General features: G+C 43.3%; 1 protein-coding gene across 2 annotated transcripts in view; it reads left to right on the top strand.

The window, feature by feature from the left end:
- Positions 1–19,092, top strand: part of LOC105067031 (polypeptide N-acetylgalactosaminyltransferase like 5) — a 94,849-nt gene extending 75,757 nt beyond the window's left edge. Inside the window, exons 1-6 of one of the 2 annotated variants that reach the window (XM_045514862.2) lie at positions 72–623; positions 1,008–1,130; positions 7,704–7,953; positions 10,886–11,003; positions 16,512–16,661; positions 18,826–19,092. In XM_045514862.2, coding sequence (XP_045370818.1) covers positions 584–623; positions 1,008–1,130; positions 7,704–7,953; positions 10,886–11,003; positions 16,512–16,661; positions 18,826–18,972 — 828 coding nt within the window. In that variant the 5' untranslated portion in view covers positions 72–583 and the 3' untranslated portion in view covers positions 18,973–19,092. Of the gene's footprint in view, positions 1–71; positions 624–1,007; positions 1,131–7,703; positions 7,954–10,885; positions 11,004–16,511; positions 16,662–18,825 lie in introns of those variants that run through there. The other variant, XM_045514860.2, reaches the window with a different exon arrangement.
- The last annotated feature ends 339 nt before the right edge of the window (positions 19,093–19,431 follow it).

Here is a 19,431-nt window from a genome sequence, read left to right as displayed (position 1 = left end):
ACTTTTTTGAACTGTAGCTAGTCTTTTCCAGGTGACACCAGTAGGCATCACTGATGAAATCCCTCAACTTGGGATCGCAGGGGTCGGGGGCCCCCGCTGAGTTGCAGCAGAAGCATGTCCAGAGCCGACCTGCTACTGTCCACCCTCCTCACATCCCTGATCCCTCTCGACTACAAGCCAACAACCTGACCACCTTCCGAAAAACCCCAACCCTCCACTTGACGTCAGCGATGCCTGCCTCTGGCGTGCCTGTCTCCTCCCAGGTCTGCCTCGCAGAGCTCCTCTGTATCCTGGATGTGAGGGAGGTGTTGGCAGACATCTGAGCTGGGATGCTGCCCCTGCCCTGCAAGGGAGGCTGTGCAGCCTGCGGTCTGCCTCTGAGCAGGGCTCTGGCACTCTTTAAAGACAAGGAAGGAGATCTCTCCTTCTGCCAAGGATCCCCAGCTTCCTCATCCAGACTCCTAGGATTTAGGAACCTCTGAGGCACCTGTATCCGTCTCACCGGAGTCTAGCCTCATTTATCACCATCATGTTAACCTCCGAAGATTGAGTGGCTGCTAGGTACCAGGCTCTGTGCCGAGTGATGTATTTCTTCCTCTCCCTGCAGTGCTGCAAGGAATACGGTGGGTCTCCATTCTCGCCAATGAGGAAACTGAGACTCAAGTGGGTGTGATGACCTGCCTGGTAGTTACTACCAAATTAGCACAGTTGTTGGTAATAAACTAACAAAGCAACATAACTCATGCTTTTTCTATTAAAATTTTAACAGTGATGAGTTAAAATAGAGGCATCTCACTAGAAAGAGAAGAATATTTACGGTTGATGTCAATGCTGAATCACTTTTCATTCTCTTCCTTCCTTACATAGGATAACATTTTCTTTTAAAGTTAGAAAACTTCTGTGGAATAAGCATAGTTTTTAGGAGTCAGTCAAAATCATGAGACATTGTTTTAGTTTATGTAGTTATAGTTCTAAATTGTCCAGTGATGGTTTTTTTGTTTTTCCAGATGATCTGAAGGAGAAACTAGACTACCACCTGGAAATTTTTCGGGGAAAGATTAAAATAATACGAAACAAAAAGAGAGAGGGATTGATGCGAGCAAGGCTGGTTGGAGCGTCACATGCTTCAGGTACGAACGTTTCCTTTGGGACCTGACCCTGCGTCTGTGTCAGAGAGCTTCCTGCCCTTGCAGAAGTCATCCTCACGGGGACCCTCCGTGTCTCCACTGGCAGAAGCAAAAGAATATATTTCAGCCATACAAGTCTTTAATCCGCTTTTGACGCTGAAGGTATTCTGCTTCAAAACGTCAATTTGTTATTTCAAATAGAAGATATTCTTTGGCAGGGACTGTAATGTCAGCCTCCTGTTATGGGATAAGTTCTCCCAGCTACAGACTCTGGGATGGAGTTGAACATGCAGGGAACCCCCTGGGGTGCTCCTGGGACCATGCCTGTAAAGGAGCTAGGCAAGCAAGACTTTATGGAGAGAGTGGCACTGGGGTGCAGCTGCCTACCCTGGGGGGGGACTCTGAAGCCAGGATGGGAAGCAGAGGCAGATGAAACTGGAGGAGTGTTGACAGAGAAATGTCTGTGAAGGACACAGGGAAGAGGAAGGAGTGTGGACCAGAAGCTTCTGGCCTGACATCTCTGGAGGGAGAGAGGGAAGGAAGGGAAGGTTGAAAGCCCTCCAGCCTGCTGTGTGGCCCCGAGAAGGACTCGTTTGGGCTGGTGGGGAGCTCCAGAGCAAAGACCCTCCCATTGGAGAAGTCCAGTATTGGGCCCAAATGGCCCAGCTTGAGTTCTCCCCCATCTCGGGCCCCCTACACACACACAATGTGCCTAGTCATTGTCCAGGAGCCCAGGGAGGGCGTGGCCTTGGCGTGAGTGCTGCCTGAGATCCCTCAGCAGGTTCCCTTGATGGGAGGTCCCAGCGGCACACTCCCTCCACCTGTGTCCCTGAGTGGCCCCGTAGGGGAGAGCTTCTCTTTGGTCAGGAACACCTGCCTTGGGCTACTAAATGAGTAGAAATAAACTTCCACTGCATTTGAGCCTTGATAAATTTTGGAGTTTTATTATAATAGCAGCCAGCTTTAACACACCAGCTGTACTCCTGTCTCAGAGCCTTTGCACATGCTTACCCCCCTCCCTGGGAATGGTCTTCCAGATACCTGCATGGCTGGTTACTTCACCTTGTTCAGCGCTCTGTTTAAATGTCCCTGTATCAGAGAGGCCTTTCGAAATCACCCTGTTCAAAATAGCAAGCCCCTCACTATCATCCTTACTCAGATTGATTTTTTTCATAATGTTTGCTACCTGTCAACTGGACTGTGTTGGCGGTACTGCCCACGTGACTAGTGAAGTCACCATTAACCTGCAGTAGCTGAGACAGTTGTGATGGACTGTGTGCTGTGCCCTTGGACGGGACGGAAAATGACTGCTACTGGGTGGAAAATTCCATCGGGGAGAATGAGATAATTATGAACACTTTTTAACGCATTAAACAAATGCTTAGTATAAAACAATTAGTACAGATAAATAAGTAAAACAAATATTTAATTTATAGGCTTCAAAATGATAAAATACATAAAATGAAACTAGGAGAAATACAGGGCAAAAGTCATGAAAATTTAGAGCATTCATGGTGGGAAGTCTCTTGGAGATTTTAGAACTCACCATCCTTACTTCCCAGTTAAAGAAGCTAATCTCCCCCAGAGATCGGAGACCTGCTCCAGGTCACATAATTCAGGACTCAAACCCACGCCTTCTTATTTCCATTGCAGTTAAACAGTATCTTCACACCACCAGGTCGTGGAAATGTAGCAACCAACAAAAATGAGAAATTCAAATAGCATAGTCGCTTGAATTGTTTTTTTACAAGATCCAAATGGCTATGTTTGACAGATTTATAGTGTGAATTAAATGGAAGTGCTTGGATATTTTACAAAAGTTGATCATACACTTAAGCACAAAGAGATTCTCTATAAATCCCCCCAAACTAGATTTTGCAGACTACATTCTGAAACATCAATACAAAAAATTTAAAAGATACAGCAATAACATAATATATAGGTTTAATATATAGGTGAACAGAAATAAAAATATTTAAGACCTTAAAAAGTGATTGCTTTACACAAAATAAATTAGTCACGGAAATGAAATGTACAGCATGGGGAATATAGTCAATAACATTGTAAATATCTTGCATGGTAAAAAATGGTAACTAGATTTATCATGGTGATTATTTTGTAATGCATAGAAATAGCAAATAACTATTCTGTGCACCTGGAACTAACATAGTGTTGTAGGTCAATTACACTTCAATAAATTTTTTTTTTAAGAAAGGAAACATGATTGCTTTGGAGACCAAATCAAGAATATTTTAATAAGTTATTTAAAATAAATTAAAATAGAATGAGCTATATTTAAAAGTGTAGAAGCTAAAGAAAAGCAGAAAATAAAGTAAGAGGAGAAAGAGACTGAATATATTGAGTGAGATTGATACAGCATTTGTTGTTTCTTAAAAATAGAGTAACAAAACTTGCAAACCACAATCCCCAGAGAAATGTGCAAAAATATTGCTACAGGCAAGCAGAAAGCAAGCTTCTACTCAGGGAAAGATGGAGAATGTAGCTCCTGACTCTTAACTTCAGTGAGCAACCCATTTGAACATTCCACAGATATTTTGGGGAAGGAAGAATGGGAGAGATCCTTCATCAGGCAGATTGGACCTCAAGCCCTTCACTTATTTTAGGCTCTGAGAAATTGGTTTAATCTGGGAAGACATGGTTGAGATAAGCAGATAAGCTACAGATGATCGGAGGGAGGACCTAGCTCAGTGGTAGCGCACATGCTTAGCATGTAGAGGTCTCTGGGTTCAACCCCCAGTACCTCCATTGAAAAATAAATGCCTCTTCTTAAAAAAAATTTTTCCCTTAAAGGGGGCACTGAGGATTGAACCCAGGACCTTGTGCATGCTTGGCTATATCCACTGAACTATATCCATAAACAACAGGATCTTTATCTTTATTAATGGAGGTACTGGGGATTGAACCCATGAACTCGTGTGTGCTGAGCATGCCCTCTACCACTGAGCTATCCCCTCCACCACTTTCCTGCCTTTTTTGTTTTAATTCCAGCCATCCTGGTAGATAGGAAGCGGTAAGTCACTGTGTTTTTAATTGCATTTCCTTAATGACTAATGATGTCGAGCATCTTTTCCTATGCTTGCTGGCCATTTGTATATCTTCTTTGGAGAACCAGATGTTATTTTTCACCTATCAAATTAGCCAACATGATCTTAAAATGTTGATGTTATGTAATATTGTAGAAGCTATTTTAAGTGAAAAATGCAAAGTGTTGAACAGCGTGTGTGCTGCCAACAGTAAGAAAAACTATATGTGGTTTTAAAAAATGGGACTCTTTTTAGCTCAGTTTTGGTTGAGGCACGAAGACAACAGATGTTATATTCCAAAGTGAGTTGTCAGACACACTGCCATAAAGAAATTTCAAAAGAGATCTCTGAGAAGCAATAAAAGAACTCAGCTACACTGAGTTAGATTGTTAGAATTAGAGATGGTTTTTGGAGAAAGCTGCTTGCTAAAAGCCTGATGAGAGGGACTTGATACGAATTTCCTATACTGGGGGCTCAGCTAGTTGTCAGATATCAATACAACAAAACCAAAAGCATCCTGGGGGTGAGGAGAAGTGAACTGAAGTTGGCTTCTTGCCTGGGAATCAAAAGGGCGAAAGAAGGGCTGTGGCTAGGGGCACAACCAAGGATGCTTGCTTCTGTGTTAGCATCTGTGCTGGTGAGGGAACTTGCTCAGGCAATGGGCGATAAGACAGTGATAAAGATCGTCTTTGATCATTGGGACTATCTAGAAGGATGGACAGGTGTCAGGAGAGGAGGAGCCAGAGGTAGGACACAGGTTCCTAAACTGCTGAGGTGGGAGTCTGGACCAGTGGAATAGAATGCATTTGCCCAGTTTTGGGGAACTGCAGGTAAGAGACAACCGAGGATGGGAGGAGGGGTCCTCAAAATTGCTGTGGCAGCCACACCCTAAAAGAAGGAGTCAGCTCAGAGAGCACCCTGCTATCTTACCAAGGAAGAACCTCCCTGCCCCATTCACAGCTTTCCTCTCACTCTACTTTGGCTTCAGTGAAGTCAGAAACCACACGGAGTAATCTGGGGAAGGAGACCAGTAAACAAGAGATAAGAAGGCTTAATCCAAAGGCAAGTGATGGTCCCACAGGGTGACCTAGTTGTGGGGAAGGGATGATGGCCTGTTCTGCAGTCAGGGAAGTTTTGACTGCAACATGGGACTGGAAATTCTAATTGCTGAACTGAAGACTGTTTTAAACTTCAAGTGTCTGTAAGACTTTTCACTTAACCTAAGAGTTAGCAGAGAAGTCTTGGGGCCTGCTCTGGTTTGTAACCCACGGCAGGGAAAGGACCATTCCTCCCTACAGATTTAAAGGAGCAAAAATTAAGTTGCTTTCCCCCAGTCCTGCTTATTCTAGGAATTGGTAGAACAAATACATGTGAACATTTGCTGAGACCTGTGCACATGGTTTTGGATGGATAGATAAGAAACCAGTGATTTGAGCTGAGGGATAAAGGTTATGTCATTTTTAATGATTTAAAATTCTGTTGTGAATTGTATATAAGAATACTAGTTGTATTTTATAGTAAGATTTGGAAGATGTACTCTTTCTTTCCAATATGACTCTTTCTTTCCTAATGATTTTAACAGTTTTATTGAGTCACAATTCACACATCACACAATTCACTCACTGAAAGTGTACAATGCAATGTTTTTTTAGTATATTCCAAGGTTGTGTAACTATTTTATAGCCAAATAATATTCCATTGTGTGGTTATGCCACATTTTGTTTATCCATTCATCCATTGATGGACATTTGAGTTGTTGCCACTTTTTTACTATTAGGAATAATGCTGCTGTGAACATTAATGTACAAGATTTTGTGTGAACCTGGGTTTCGTTTCTCCTGGGTATGTGTACACCTAGAAGTAGAATTGTTGGGGCATTTGGTAACTTTATGTTTAATTGTTGAGGAACTGCCAAGTAATTTTTGCAAGTGGCTGTAACATTTTATATTCCCATCAATGATGAACAAGGGTTCCAATTTCTCCACAGTCTCACCAACGCTTGCCATTGTCTTTTTGATTATTGCCACCCTAGTGGGTGTGAAGTGATATGTCATTGTGATTTTGATTAGCATTTCCCTAACGACAAGTGATGTTGAGCACCTTTTCACGTGCTTAGGCCATTTCTATATCTTGTTTGGAGAAATGTCTATTCAAATGTCTATTACCCATTTTTTAAATTAAGTTTTTTTTATTATTGAGTTGTAAGGGTTCATTATATATTCTGGGTACAAGTCCTTGATCCAACATGTGACTTGTAAATAATTTCTCCCATTTTGTGAATTTTATTTTCACTTTCTTGATGGTGTTCGTTTAAGCACAGAAGTTTTTAGTTTTGCTGCAGTCCAGTTTATCTACTTTTTTCTTTTGTTGCTTGTAGTTTTGGTGTCATACCTAAGAAACCATTACCTAACCCAAGGTCCAGAGTTTTATAATTTCACCTCTTGCCATTTTAGGTCTGTGATTCTTTTGATTTAATATTTGTGTTTGGTGTGAGATAAGGGGTCCAACTTCATTATTTTCATGCTGACATCTGGTTGTCTCAGAATATTTACTGAAGAAATGATTCTTGCCTCATTGAGTGGTCTTGGCACCCTTGTTGAAAATCAATTAACCATAGATGCTTGGTTAATCTCTATATCCTCGATTCTATACATTTGGTCTATATCTACCGTTCTGCCAATATCATCCTGTCTTGATTATCATAGCCTTTTAGTAAGCTTTGACATCAAGAAGTCCTTCAACTTTGTCCTTTATCAAAATTGTTTGAGCTAATTTGGGCCCCTGGCCTTTCCATATGAGTTTTAGGATCAATTTCTGTAAAAAGAGCCAGCTAGGATTTTGGTAAGGATTGAGTTGAACCTGTAGATCAATTTGGCAGATTATTACCATTTTAACAATACTAAGTCTTCTGATATCAACATAGGATGTTTCTCACACTTTTCCTATAATTTCCCTATATATGTTGGCTACAAGAAAAAGTCTAAACTCTGCACCTGCACTTTGAGGTCCCTCCCAATTGAGACCAACTACTGTAGTTTAATAACATGTATGTTTCCTTTTGGCCATGCCAAGGGTTCCTGTGTTCTCTAAGCAGAATGGACCCTCATTAAATCTTGAACTCAAGAGCAAAAATAATTATACATCTTCACATCCCAAGCACCAAACTAAATACCAAAGAAGGTTTTCTTGCAGTAACGTTTGCTAAATTGACTTGATCAATCAAGGCTGACGTAAAATGATGCTTTTAAACTGAAGGCCAGCTCAGTTCCATCTGCTTCTTTAGAGTCTTCCCCAAACTACTCTCCAGCCCACAGTTCACCAGTTTCTTCTGAATATTGGTGGCACATGATGTCCTGTATTTTTGGTGCAAAATAAAGTATGTGTTTCTTGTCTCCTCCCAGTGAAGCTGAAAGCACCTTATAGCCAAACACACAGTAAGTGCTGAACAGCTGCTTGCTGCATTGAACTTTGACTTGCGTTACCCGGTGTTTCATCCTCGTGCGCTGACATGGACCTGTTCTTGCCTCCCCAGGGGACGTTCTGGTGTTCCTGGACAGCCACTGCGAGGTGAACAAAGCATGGCTGGAGCCCTTGCTGCATGCCATTGACAAGGACCCCAAAGTGGTCGTGTGTCCTCTGATCGATGTCATTGACGATATGACCCTGGAATACAAGCCCTCTCCTGTAGTGAGGGGAGCTTTCAACTGGCACCTGCAATTTAAGTGGGATCTTATTTTCTCTTACGAGCTGAATGGACCAGAAGGACCTACTAGACCTATCCGGTGAGATTTCTTCGTAATGGAAAATAGCATGTATGTATTGGGAGGGGGAGGGGAGAAGCTTCCAGAGATTATTACTTCGATTTCTCGAGCTTAATGAAGGGAAATTGTTAATTATTTATCTTGTTTCTAAAAGTCTATAATAATCGAATTTGGTAGGCTTTGTTTCTTCAGTTGAAAATGAGCATATCACCTCAGTTCAGGGTCCCACCGTGGTCAGTATCCCTCTGATTTCAGAGGTCCGTCTTTAGAATGTGGACTTGGTTCTCAAGTTACAAGTGGCATGTTGATCAATGAACAAAACACTGGCACTGTGGATAGCCGAGAAGTAGATGTCTTTGCCAAATTCGTATATTTATTCAAGTCTTCCATCTACAATTTTATAGGTTGAGATGAATGTGATTTTCCTAGATTATTAGTCTTGGAAAATGTGTTTCTAAATGTGAGAACAATTTGAATGTTGTGACTTCTAACTGCTTTTATGAGGTTGTTTCTCAAGAGACTCCCTCCAGGTCACTCCCCACATTTACTGATAACTTTGACACCAGGCTCACTTCTCTTCTTTGACTGTTAACCGCTTTGTTTCACCAAGCACCTGAGTATATTTTCTAACACCATCGCCTAGCAAGTCCTTGATCTTTGCCTCTCTTCTAATTTAGCTAGAGCTGTGTGATCTCTCATGACTTACTTAACCTCTCTGCACCTTGTTCTTTATCTGTAAGTCTGGAAAATGGCAATGCTTCACAGGGATGTTAATGAGGATTCAATGCCCTATTTCAGAGCTTAGGGCAATATCGGTCTATAATAAGTGTACATAAATGTTAGCTATTTGATGTTATTTCTACAGCCATATCCTGGATCTTTTATCTTCCAAATGACCAGGTATCCCTTTTTCTGGTCACATCCTAGGACCCTCCTAGCTTTTGCCTGCTCTGCTCCCCCACCCCCACCCTTGGATATCATCAATATCTCCAGTTCTTTGATTTCTCCTTTTACCCCTTCGTGGTTTTCTTTCTGCTCCTGTGGTCTAGACTCTCATCTGTGAATTCTCTTCCCACCAGTCCCGTCAACTCCCCGACGTGCTGTGCTGCTGCCACAGGAGCCCTGCAATTCTCCACCTCTGGCTCAGTTCCACCAGCCATTTCCTTTGTTCCTTTAAGAGATGTGAACTGGTGCTTCTGCACGTTGGTGGTCTCCAGGCTCATGCTGCTCAGCATCCCCTTTGCGCTCATTCCCTGAAGTGCATACTCTAAAACTTTATTATTTCCCTTAGTCCTGATGTCTGCCCCTGCCCTGAACCCCTACGTTTAGTAAGCAACCTGGCCTCCTAATTCAAGGAAGAAATGAACACTGTCTAAGAATTGGAAGGAATAATTGGGACGTTAGGTGATACTTTATGCTACAACCATGATGGAATATTATGCAGCCATCAAGCATGACCCCATGTGAACGCTGTATCGCCATTTTCCAACTTTCCCATTGCCTTCTCTAATCTGGTGATTAACCAATTCCAGGAGATCCATTTTTTGTGATGACTCTCACATCACATCTGTCCATCTTTCTGACAGTCTTCATGGCCCAGGCTGTCACTGCCTCAGGCTTAGACGCTACACCATGAAGGACAGTCTGGCCTACAGGCCCCTCCCCCTCATTCCAATCTCTCTTTTGCTACATTTTCTTGAAACCTCACTTTGCACATGTCCCAAATCTCACTCACTGTTTTTCCATTGCCTTTAGGATAACGTTCCATGCTGCTGGCTTCTCCCTTCTCTTTGACATGTGTTCTTCCCTTGCCTCCAGACCACCCCAGCCCCCTGGTCTTCCTCCTACCTCATGGGTTGTTCCCTCCCATTCCCTTTGCTGATTCTTCCTCCTCTCCCTGACCTCTCATGGTTGACGTTCCGAGGTCTCTTTGTCCTCCTCACCCCTCTTCCCTCTCAGAGTGATTCTCATCCATCTTATACCGATGACCCCCAGATCTATACTTCCAGCTATGACCTCTCTCAGGACACCAGACTCATCTATCTGACTGCCCACTCGCATCTCCTCTTGGATGCTGAGTAGACGTCTCAAATATGTCCCAAACTGAATCTTCCACCAAAAGTAATTCCAAGCATGGCATCCCCCACTGCAGTGCATGGTAACTCTATCTTCCAGGCTACCCAGGTCAAAAACTTGGGAGTCAGCCTTGACCCTTCTCTTCCTCTGACTCCCTGCAGCCTATCTGTAGTAAATCTGCTGTTTCCATCTTCAAAATATATATGGAATTTAGCCACATCTTACCTCCTTCATGGCTCTCTCCTTAATCCAAGATTCTATTGTGTTTCTCTGGGACCACTGCAACAACCTCTAACTAGGGTCGCTACTTCCACCTTGGCCTTTTGATTAACTAACTTATCCCTAACACATCATAGTTGCTTTATATATACTATTTGAAACAAATGAATGAATGAATATATAATTCTTTTCAAGCTACTTAGTTTGGTATTATTGGACCCTGTTATTTATTGGTGGACAAAAGAAAGATGCTTTCTAACATGATGGTTTTCCCAGAAGTAAAAATGACAATTCACTTAATGCCTTTAGAAAGGAAGATCTCTAAACTCCGCTACCCGATTCAATCACCACTCCCACAGGAAACTCATGTACTGAAAATAATTTTCCCTATCACCAAGACAACATTTAGAATTGATTGCTTACAAAATTTGGTGAGAGCTTAGAAAAAGCTATTGCTGCCTACTTTTTGGTAGTTATGGTTTTAACTTAGTAATTTTACATACTTACAGTCTATTAAGATAATGTTAGTATTAGTTAATATGGGTGTTTTCTAGCTTTTAAGAATGTTAAGTCTTTGAGTATATTAAGTCTAATTTTGGCAAAAATCTGTAATGACTGAATTAGTGGAATCAATTAAATATTTGTGCGTCCTTTTTAGGTCACCAGCAATGGCTGGAGGAATTTTTGCTATAAATAGGCATTATTTTTATGAACTTGGACAGTATGACAAGGGCATGAATCTCTGGGGAGGCGAAAACATGGAAATTTCACTCCGGGTAATTCAAACTTTGTGTTTTAAATCATTAACTTTGTGCATAGAAAGTAAAATCTAACTTTAAGTCATGTAATTTGCTGTGGCAATTCTTCCCTGTTTCCCACACAAGCCTCTGGTTCATTCACGTGCCACGTGAAATAAATGATTTACGGGACTCCTTGCAGAAATTGAAAACCTTTAATAAAATTTCAGATTTTCTTACCATATGTTATTTCTAATATATGGTATGTCAGATTAATATAATATTTTTAATCTATTTGTGGGATCTTTTTTTTTTATTATACTGATTGTCTTGGTAGTTGTAACAAGATGGGGAAAAAAACAGGATTAGGAGGTAGGGGTCTTGGGTGCCACTAAGTATATGGGCTATCTTAGGTCTCAGTGTTTCCATCCATAAAGTGAGAGGATTGGGTTGAAGATGTCTAACTCTTTTCTTAAAATTTATCTGCCTATCTATCTATCTATCTATCTACCTATTTATTTATTTATTTATTTAGGGACGGGGAGATAATTAGGTTTATTTATTCATCTTTTGTAATGGAGGTACTGGGGCTTGAGCCCAGGACCTTGTGTATGCTAAGCATATCTTCCCCCTTCCTAACTCTTAAATCCTGAGATACTTGCTACAGCGTGTGTAAAACTTGAAAACGTTATGGTAAATGAAAGAAGCCAGACACAAAAGGCCATATACTTATGTGAGTCCAGTCATATGAAATGTCTAGACTAAGCAAATCCATAGAACCAGAAAGTAAATGAGTAGTTGCCAGGGGCTAGGGGAGAAGAGCGACTGCTAACGGGTACCAGGTTTTTTGGGGGGTGAGAAAAATGTTCTAGAAGTAGATGGTGGTGATGGTTGCACAACCTTGTGAGAATACTGAAAATCACTGTGTTGTAGATGTTACAAGGGTGAATTTCTCATGGTGTATAAATTATATCTCAACAAAAGGAACAGATTTATTAGCTTTTTAGAAAATCCTATGATACTAGAACACTGCACATTAGACGTTAAGTTGAGTCCCAGCTCTACCACTTCCTTGCTGCGTGATCCTTGGCAAGTCATTCATTTTTCTAGTTCTCAGTTTTCTCACCTGTTAAATAGGAATAAATACACACACACACACACACACACATTCTCTGGATTTTATAAAGACTTAATGGAATAATTGGGTTAGAGAACCAGGTACAAAGCAGATATTCCTGGAGGAGGAGCCTGAAGAAAATACTGAGGTAGAACTATTCAGACGTTTATCATAAATAGCATTTTATGTTTGACTAAATAAATGACAGCCAATACTGTTCTACTTTAAATTTTGCCATCTGTGTTTTATACTCTCTGAAGTCATCTGCATGAACAGGCATGAACTCATTTAATCCTCACAATAAACCTGTGAGGTAGCGACCACCATCATCTCCTTTTTTTAATGGGGAAGCTGAGGCACAGAGAGGTAGAGTAACTTGTCCAAATTCACAGACCTCATGCGTAGTGTGCCCCAAACCCATCGCTTCCTGCCTCATATGTTCTACTCACCTTCAGGTCACGTGATTCCCCACCCCACCAGCTCGGGTTTACCCTGTTTCTAAGTCACTTTTCTCTGAGGCTGGCAATCTATTGGAAGCCTCCAAGGCTCTGAATTTTAGTTGCCCTGAGCTCAGTGTTATCATTGCTCATGGAAAGTGGTGATTTGCTAGGTGCCCATGGAGCTACAGCCTCACTCCTGACCTCAGATTACATCTCATGACCAGGCTTCAGATTGGCATTTCCATTTCCCTGAGACAGCAGACAGCTGTGCTGTGGCTAGCTCCATTGCCCAGGACCTGTGTTTCATCCTGGTGTCCCCGAAAGGGGCAAGATCACTGCTCCAGGAGCCAGGTCCCTGCCCTACTCTTAGAGGACATTGATGCCAGCTTAGATTTGGTCCAAGGTTGCTGAATCCCCTTAGATGCTGTGATTTGAAAGCAAACCACATTGCTGGCAAGAGACAAAGGGTGAATTAGATTCTCCTCTGTCTGCACAATGAAGAATTAGCCAAGCTCCTCAGCATCCGGCCCCCTGCTCGGACCATGTGTCTCCGCTGCCTCACAGGGTTACTTTTCTTGGCCCATCTGCTCAGAATTTCCACCCCTAAGAAGTTTCTCCAAGTTGCTTTCTCATCTCGTTCCACCTTCTCAATAACCTTACCTCCGTCGCATTCTAGTGACTTAATGGACGCTGATGACACCAGTTCTGGCACCTTCCCCAATCCTTCCCCTGAGTCGTAAACTTGTGTGTCCAATTGCCTACAAGTTACCGTCGTTTGAATGTCCCACAGGTGTGCTAAACCCACATTCCCTCTCTGAGTGGACGATGTGCACCCCCTCCCTGCCCCGCCACTCACCTGCACACACCCCACTCAACCACCGCTGAGAACCTCCTCGGGCTCCCTTTCCCTCTCATGCCCCACGTTCACCTCACCGTATCTGGTCAGTTCTACCCCTAAATCACTGCTTGTCTCTGTCCACTTTCCTCTTCCCCCACCGCCATAGTCCATAGTTAAAGCTTTGATGTAATTTATTCAGGAAGATTTTCTTGACCTCGTCCTCCTTTCCTCTCTGCGTACACGCGCGCGTGTGCCCCCCCCCCCCACGCACACACACGTCTGGGGTCCGTTCTCCTCCTGTGCGTGCTTCACCTGTTACAGCACTTACTGTGCTATATTGCAGCTGTCTCTTGTCTGTTTGTGCAGGGCAGGCTGTGTAGATATGCAGCCTGTGTGGTTGCACGTGGTACCACGTTTAGAAGGATTCCCCCACCCCCGACATGGTTTAATGCTCTGCTCTTGCCGTCTTGAAATTTTTGATAATTTTTGAACCTGAGACTCCACTTTTATTTTGTGCTGAGCCCTGCCAATTGCATGTTCCCATCAGCTCTAAGCTCTGTGAGGGCTGGGACAGGGTCTGATTCATTCAAAATGTGTCCTCAGCACCTAGTACGTTGACTCGGTAAGAAGTGGTTGAAAACTATTCGCTGAGTGGTTGAACCACTCAGGACTAAGAGGCCTCTTGTGTAAATGATCAGAGCAATGCATACCCTCCCATGTTGCTGTGTGCTGTCACTGAGGCCATGTGCACAATGCCTTCAGCCAGTGTTTGTTCCCTTCTGTTTACCCTGCAGCTGCCCTGGAGTTCTAATTTCAAATGGCATCTGGCCAGCAGCCTCTCCCAGCTTTCTAGTAATAGATTTATTAATAGAGACTGGAAAAGATGAGACTGCACTAGAAATTAAGTTAAATAGGCAGCTTAAATCTGGGAGGCACCCCCAAAACTGAGGCCAGTGGAAGGGACTGAGAAACCCCGGCTTTGTTGCAAGACGCATCCCTGCTTCCCCCTCACAAATGCAGATTCCAGAAAAAGAGTAAAGAGCTACTCAGTAATGCCCCTGTTTCTGCCCCCGAATCAGAAAGTAGACAGCCTCCCCACCCATATGTGCCAATGGAGAAGGCCAGTGAGTCTGGACCCCAGTGAGTGAAGAGAGAATGGCAAGAAAAGGCTGGAGAGAGAGACAGGGCGGGACTCTGCAGGGCCCTGTAAGGATTTAGGTGTATCTTACGTGCAGTGGAATGCCACAGGTACAGCTTAGGTAGGGCAGTGTGTGGAGACTGACACAGTGGAGGGTAAGTGGGCAGACCAGGAGTTTCTTGCAATAACAGGGACAAAGGGTGACAATGGAGATGGAAAGAACAGGACAGATTCCAGGCATATTTACAAGTAGAATGGACAGAACCTGGAGACTGGCCAGCTAGGTGGATGTTGAGGGAAGGGGTGGCATTGTCATCCAGTTATCAGCCAGCTAATGCCACAATGATGCTTGTTACCAACCAGCTCAAAACTGAGGAGCCTAGGACAATCAGCATGTATCTTTTCTTTCATATGTCTGTAGGTGGCTGGAGTGGCTCTGCCCTGGAATTTACACTGGCGGGGCTGGGCTCTGCTCTCTGAGTTTGGTCAGTTCTACTTGTCATTCTAGTAGCAACTCAGGGTGTATGCTTCTCATGTTGATGGGCAAGGACACAAAAGTCAAGCCAAACCACACGGCTTGTTGGAAGCCTCTGCATGCCTCTTGCCCACTCACATTCCATGGACCAAAGCATGTGGAATGGACAAGCCCAAAGTCAGAGTATCAGAGAAATGTCCTCTGCCCCATGATGAGGGATAGTAAGTGAGATAAAATTTGCTGAGTCAATATGTCACGCCAAGTTTCTGGAATGATCAACTAAGTGGATGGAGGTCTTATTTACTTAATGAGTAAAACTGGTTAAGAGAAAAATGTTCCCTCATGTATCAGTTAGCTTTTGCTGTGTAACAGACTATTCTCATTGTGTCTTAAAACAACAGATAAGTGTTATTCCTTGTAATTCACTGTGTTGCTAAAGTGTTTCTGCTGGTCATAGCCAGGATGGCTGATTTCTACTGTGTTGCTTACACATCTGTGTTCATCTAGAGTCTCAGCTGGTGCTGGCTGGTCTAGAATGGTCTCATCACATGCCTGGACGTTGGCCCAATGGTAGCCGGGGCAGTGGTGACCACTAGGCCATTTATCTCTCATTATCAGGGAGGCTAGGGAGGCTTATTAACAGCGACTGGTCACCAGGTTCCCAAGAGCAGCAAGAGAAGGCAAGTCCAAAGTGCTGCAGGCACTTTTCAAGCATCTGTCTGCATCACATTTGTTAATGTCCTATTGGCCAAAGCAAATCACAAGGCCAAGAGATTCAAGGAATGAAGAAGTAAACCTCACTTTTCAATGGAATGAAGTACAGAGTTAATTGCACAGAAGTGTGCATATAGGAATGAGAAGCATGCGTGGGCAGGCCTGCAGTCCACTGCACTCCACTGCAGCACAGACACACTCTCAGTTTACAGAACATGAACTAAGCACTTTACATGCATCAGATTATCTCACGCTCCCAACAATCCTGTGGGTAGGTACCGTTATTATTCTCATTTCATGGGTGAGGAAACTGAGACACAAATAGGTGAAGTAACTTCACTAACTTGCCCCAGATCACACAGCTCGTAGCAGCCCCAGAGTCAGCGCTCTGAACCACTGCGTTGTACCCACTCTAGGTGGGCTACTCCGCCTCTTCCTCCTCCTCCAGGAACAACAACAACAATAGCAACAACAATAATAATAACATCTACAAAACTGGGATCTATGACTTTGTTCTATCAGGACAGCAGTTCCCAAAGTGAAGCGTGTACCAGAATGATCAGGGCCACCTAAAGAGTTAGTTAAAATACCGATTACTGGGTCTTCACGCCCGCAGTTCCCAATTCAGTAGGTCTGGGCAGCCCAGGGATTTACTTTTCTAAGTTCCTGAGTGATGCTGATGCTGCCGGTCTGGGGCCCCTGCGAGAATCACTGAATTGGAGTAACCGAAAGAGTCATGCAAGTATGATTGCAGCAAAAAAATTCAGCAGTTGCCTGTTCCTAGCAAACAGACATGAATAAGTTTTCTGTTTTTCTTCTGTCTAGATCTGGATGTGTGGAGGCCAGCTCTTAATAATCCCCTGCTCTCGAGTAGGACATGTGGTTAAGCAACACATCACAAATCAAACTGAAGTTGCAAAAGCCTTGGCATTTAACAACCTCAGGGTGGTGCACGTTTGGCTGGATGACTACAAGGTGAAGGATGTGTCCCTGGTTTGGAAAGATGAGTGGGAGTACAGAGAGGAACTGGCTCAAAAGAAGCCATGTACTGCCTTTCCAGATACCAGTTTTTATCCTTTTCTCAGTTGTCCTTGAAATGGGGTACCCCTTCGCCCACTCCTCCACCCCTTCCCAGACCCTCTTCTCAGTGAGTTCATTCCGAGCGGCTCTACTTACACCTTAGTCTTCTATTTTAGTCTCTAGGAAAACTCAGGTTTTTCAGAAGGAAATCAACCAACACAAGGTTTTTTTTTGGTTTTCCCAGATCTATTTCCCTCCTCCAAAGATTGCCCCTCTGCAGCAAACACCTCTCACAGCCCCTGCTCCCATAGACAAATTTTTAGATTCTCTTCTTTCACTACTAAGGTCCCAAGTGATGTGCCTTCTACTGCTCTGGGGACCACACAAGACTCTCCAGTACCTTTTTTCTCTAACAGGCAGGCATTTCTACATCAAAGCCAGGCCTATTTGCGTAGCTCCCTGTGGTTTAAGCCCCTTGCCAGGACCTTTAGAAAGCACAGAGAGGGGGTTGGGTACAGCTCAGTGGTAGAACGCATGTACAAGGTCCTGGGTTCGGGTCCTAGTACCTCCATTAAAAAAAAAAAAAGAATGCACAGAGAACATATAGCTGTGGCTCCATTTTAATTTGAAAGTTGTCCATCCAGAATCCATGTTCAAACAAACAATGACAGTCACAACAAGACCTCATTTCAGATACATGGGTAGAAATATGTAAGAAGCTCTCTGTGATATTGTATGTCTTGGTCTTGCTCTAATATTTCTTTATTAATTTAAATTATAAAAGTAGTAATACTCAATTTCTTTAGTAATCAGGACAATATGAATTAAAACCTCAATAGGAGCTTTCTACAAAGCCACCTAAATTGGCAAAAATTTTTAACATCTGATAGGACCAAATTGGCAAGCACAGGAATTCTCAGACACCGTGGGTGGGAGTGTTAACTGTTACAAACTCACCTTGGAAAACAGTTTGGCAACATCAAGGAAAGTAATGGCTGACACTGACATGACACTATGATCCAGCCTTAATCTCCTAAGAGCTTTGCACATATGAAGTGTTCAGTCCTCACAACCATCTCACAAGGCTAGGGGCCAAGGTCATGTTATCAATAAATAGCAGGGTCAGAAATTGAAGCCAGACTGTCTTTCTCCAGAGTCTATTTGCCCTTGGCCACCAACCATCCCCCCATTTCTGAAACCATGGGCGTGTCTATTGGGACCTGGGAGACAGGGATCCTGTCCTTGAGTACCACTAAGAGTAGGAGAAAGGGGACAGACTACAATGCATGGCTGTGATTCTTGGGCTCTTGAGAAGAAGAATCTAGACTTCCTAAGTCCCTCCGATACAGGAAAGACTGTGGGGCGAGAAAATGGCCATGTCCCAGGTCCCAGGCAAGTCCCTGGGACGCACCCCACCAAGAGAGGGTCCTTGGCTTCTCGCAGAAAAGAATTCAAGAGTGGGCCATAGTTGAGTAAAAGTAGATTTATTTAGAGATGCACACTGAGGAGGAGAGGGGTTGAAGTAAAGGCAGATACACACTCCACAGACAGAGTTCGGGCTGTCTCTGAAGGCAAGAGAGAGAGCGTGACTCGGTGTTGCTAGTTTTTACATGCTAACAAGTGAGAGGATTATTCCAACTACTTTGGGGAAGGGGCTGGGATTCCTAGGAGTTGGGCCATTGCCCTCTCTTTGATCTCTCATGGTTAGCTCTGGGTCATTTACTATGCTAATACATTACAACGTGTGTAATGAAATTCAAGGTCCACTGGAGGTCGAATCTCCCACCATCTTGGGCCTACTGGGAGTTGACTCTTCTGCCATCTTGGTGCTAAGTGCTGTGTCATTCCTTTCACGGCAGTGTCCTGCCCCCTTCCTTCTGGCTTCACCTCCGCAGTACTTTCATCATGTCTGTCACAGCACATACTGTGAATATGTGTGGGGGAGTGAGTCCCAGGTCCTACGTGTCTGCCCTCCCTGAACAAAGGAAAGGTTTTTTTTTTGCTGTTGTTGTTTTGTTGTGGATCAGATGATGAAAATATATACTGCTACGTTAGATGTCATGATTTGATCTCCAAATATTTGCTTGTTTTAATGAAATGACTCTTTATTTCCATTTAGGAGCAGTTTTTTTTACGAAGACCTGATCTAAAATCTCTTGACTATGGAAACATTAGTGAGCGTGTTGAATTAAGGAAACGATTGGGTTGCAAGTCATTTCAGTGGTATTTGGATACTGTCTTCCCAGAATTGGAGATAGCTGAGTAAAACTGATGAAAGGAAAACCAATCGTCATTAATAAAGGGTTAAAAAGTCCCCTAGTCCTTCAATATAGAGAAGAGGACAAGTTTGGAACATCGTGAAATACAGTAAAAAATACAACCAGAACGGGTCTACAACACAAGCGCCTTTTCTTTCCTCCTTTAATGACAGCTCTGAGGACTCTGTTATTCATCTGCCACTAAATTTCTAGGGTGGCAAGACCTTGACATTAATGCTGTCACACAGTTAAGATTATCATGCAGTTGATGGAGATAAAGTGTGTTATCTCCAATTATTTCCCAAACTCGCTTGGTCCTACTAACACAGCAGGACCCTGTGGGGTCCTCCCTGGTACAAATCCTTTCTGTGTCCCCTGTTTCTTGTTTATAAGAAATAGACTTCATTCAACCTCTGTGACCTCCCCTGAGTTCCAAAGGGTAGATTCAAAGACTTGCTAATCAGAGA

Source organism: Camelus bactrianus, chromosome 7, assembly GCF_048773025.1.
Source record: "Camelus bactrianus isolate YW-2024 breed Bactrian camel chromosome 7, ASM4877302v1, whole genome shotgun sequence".
Lineage (NCBI taxonomy): Eukaryota > Metazoa > Chordata > Mammalia > Artiodactyla > Camelidae > Camelus > Camelus bactrianus.
This window is presented reverse-complemented; position numbering and strand designations above follow the sequence as displayed.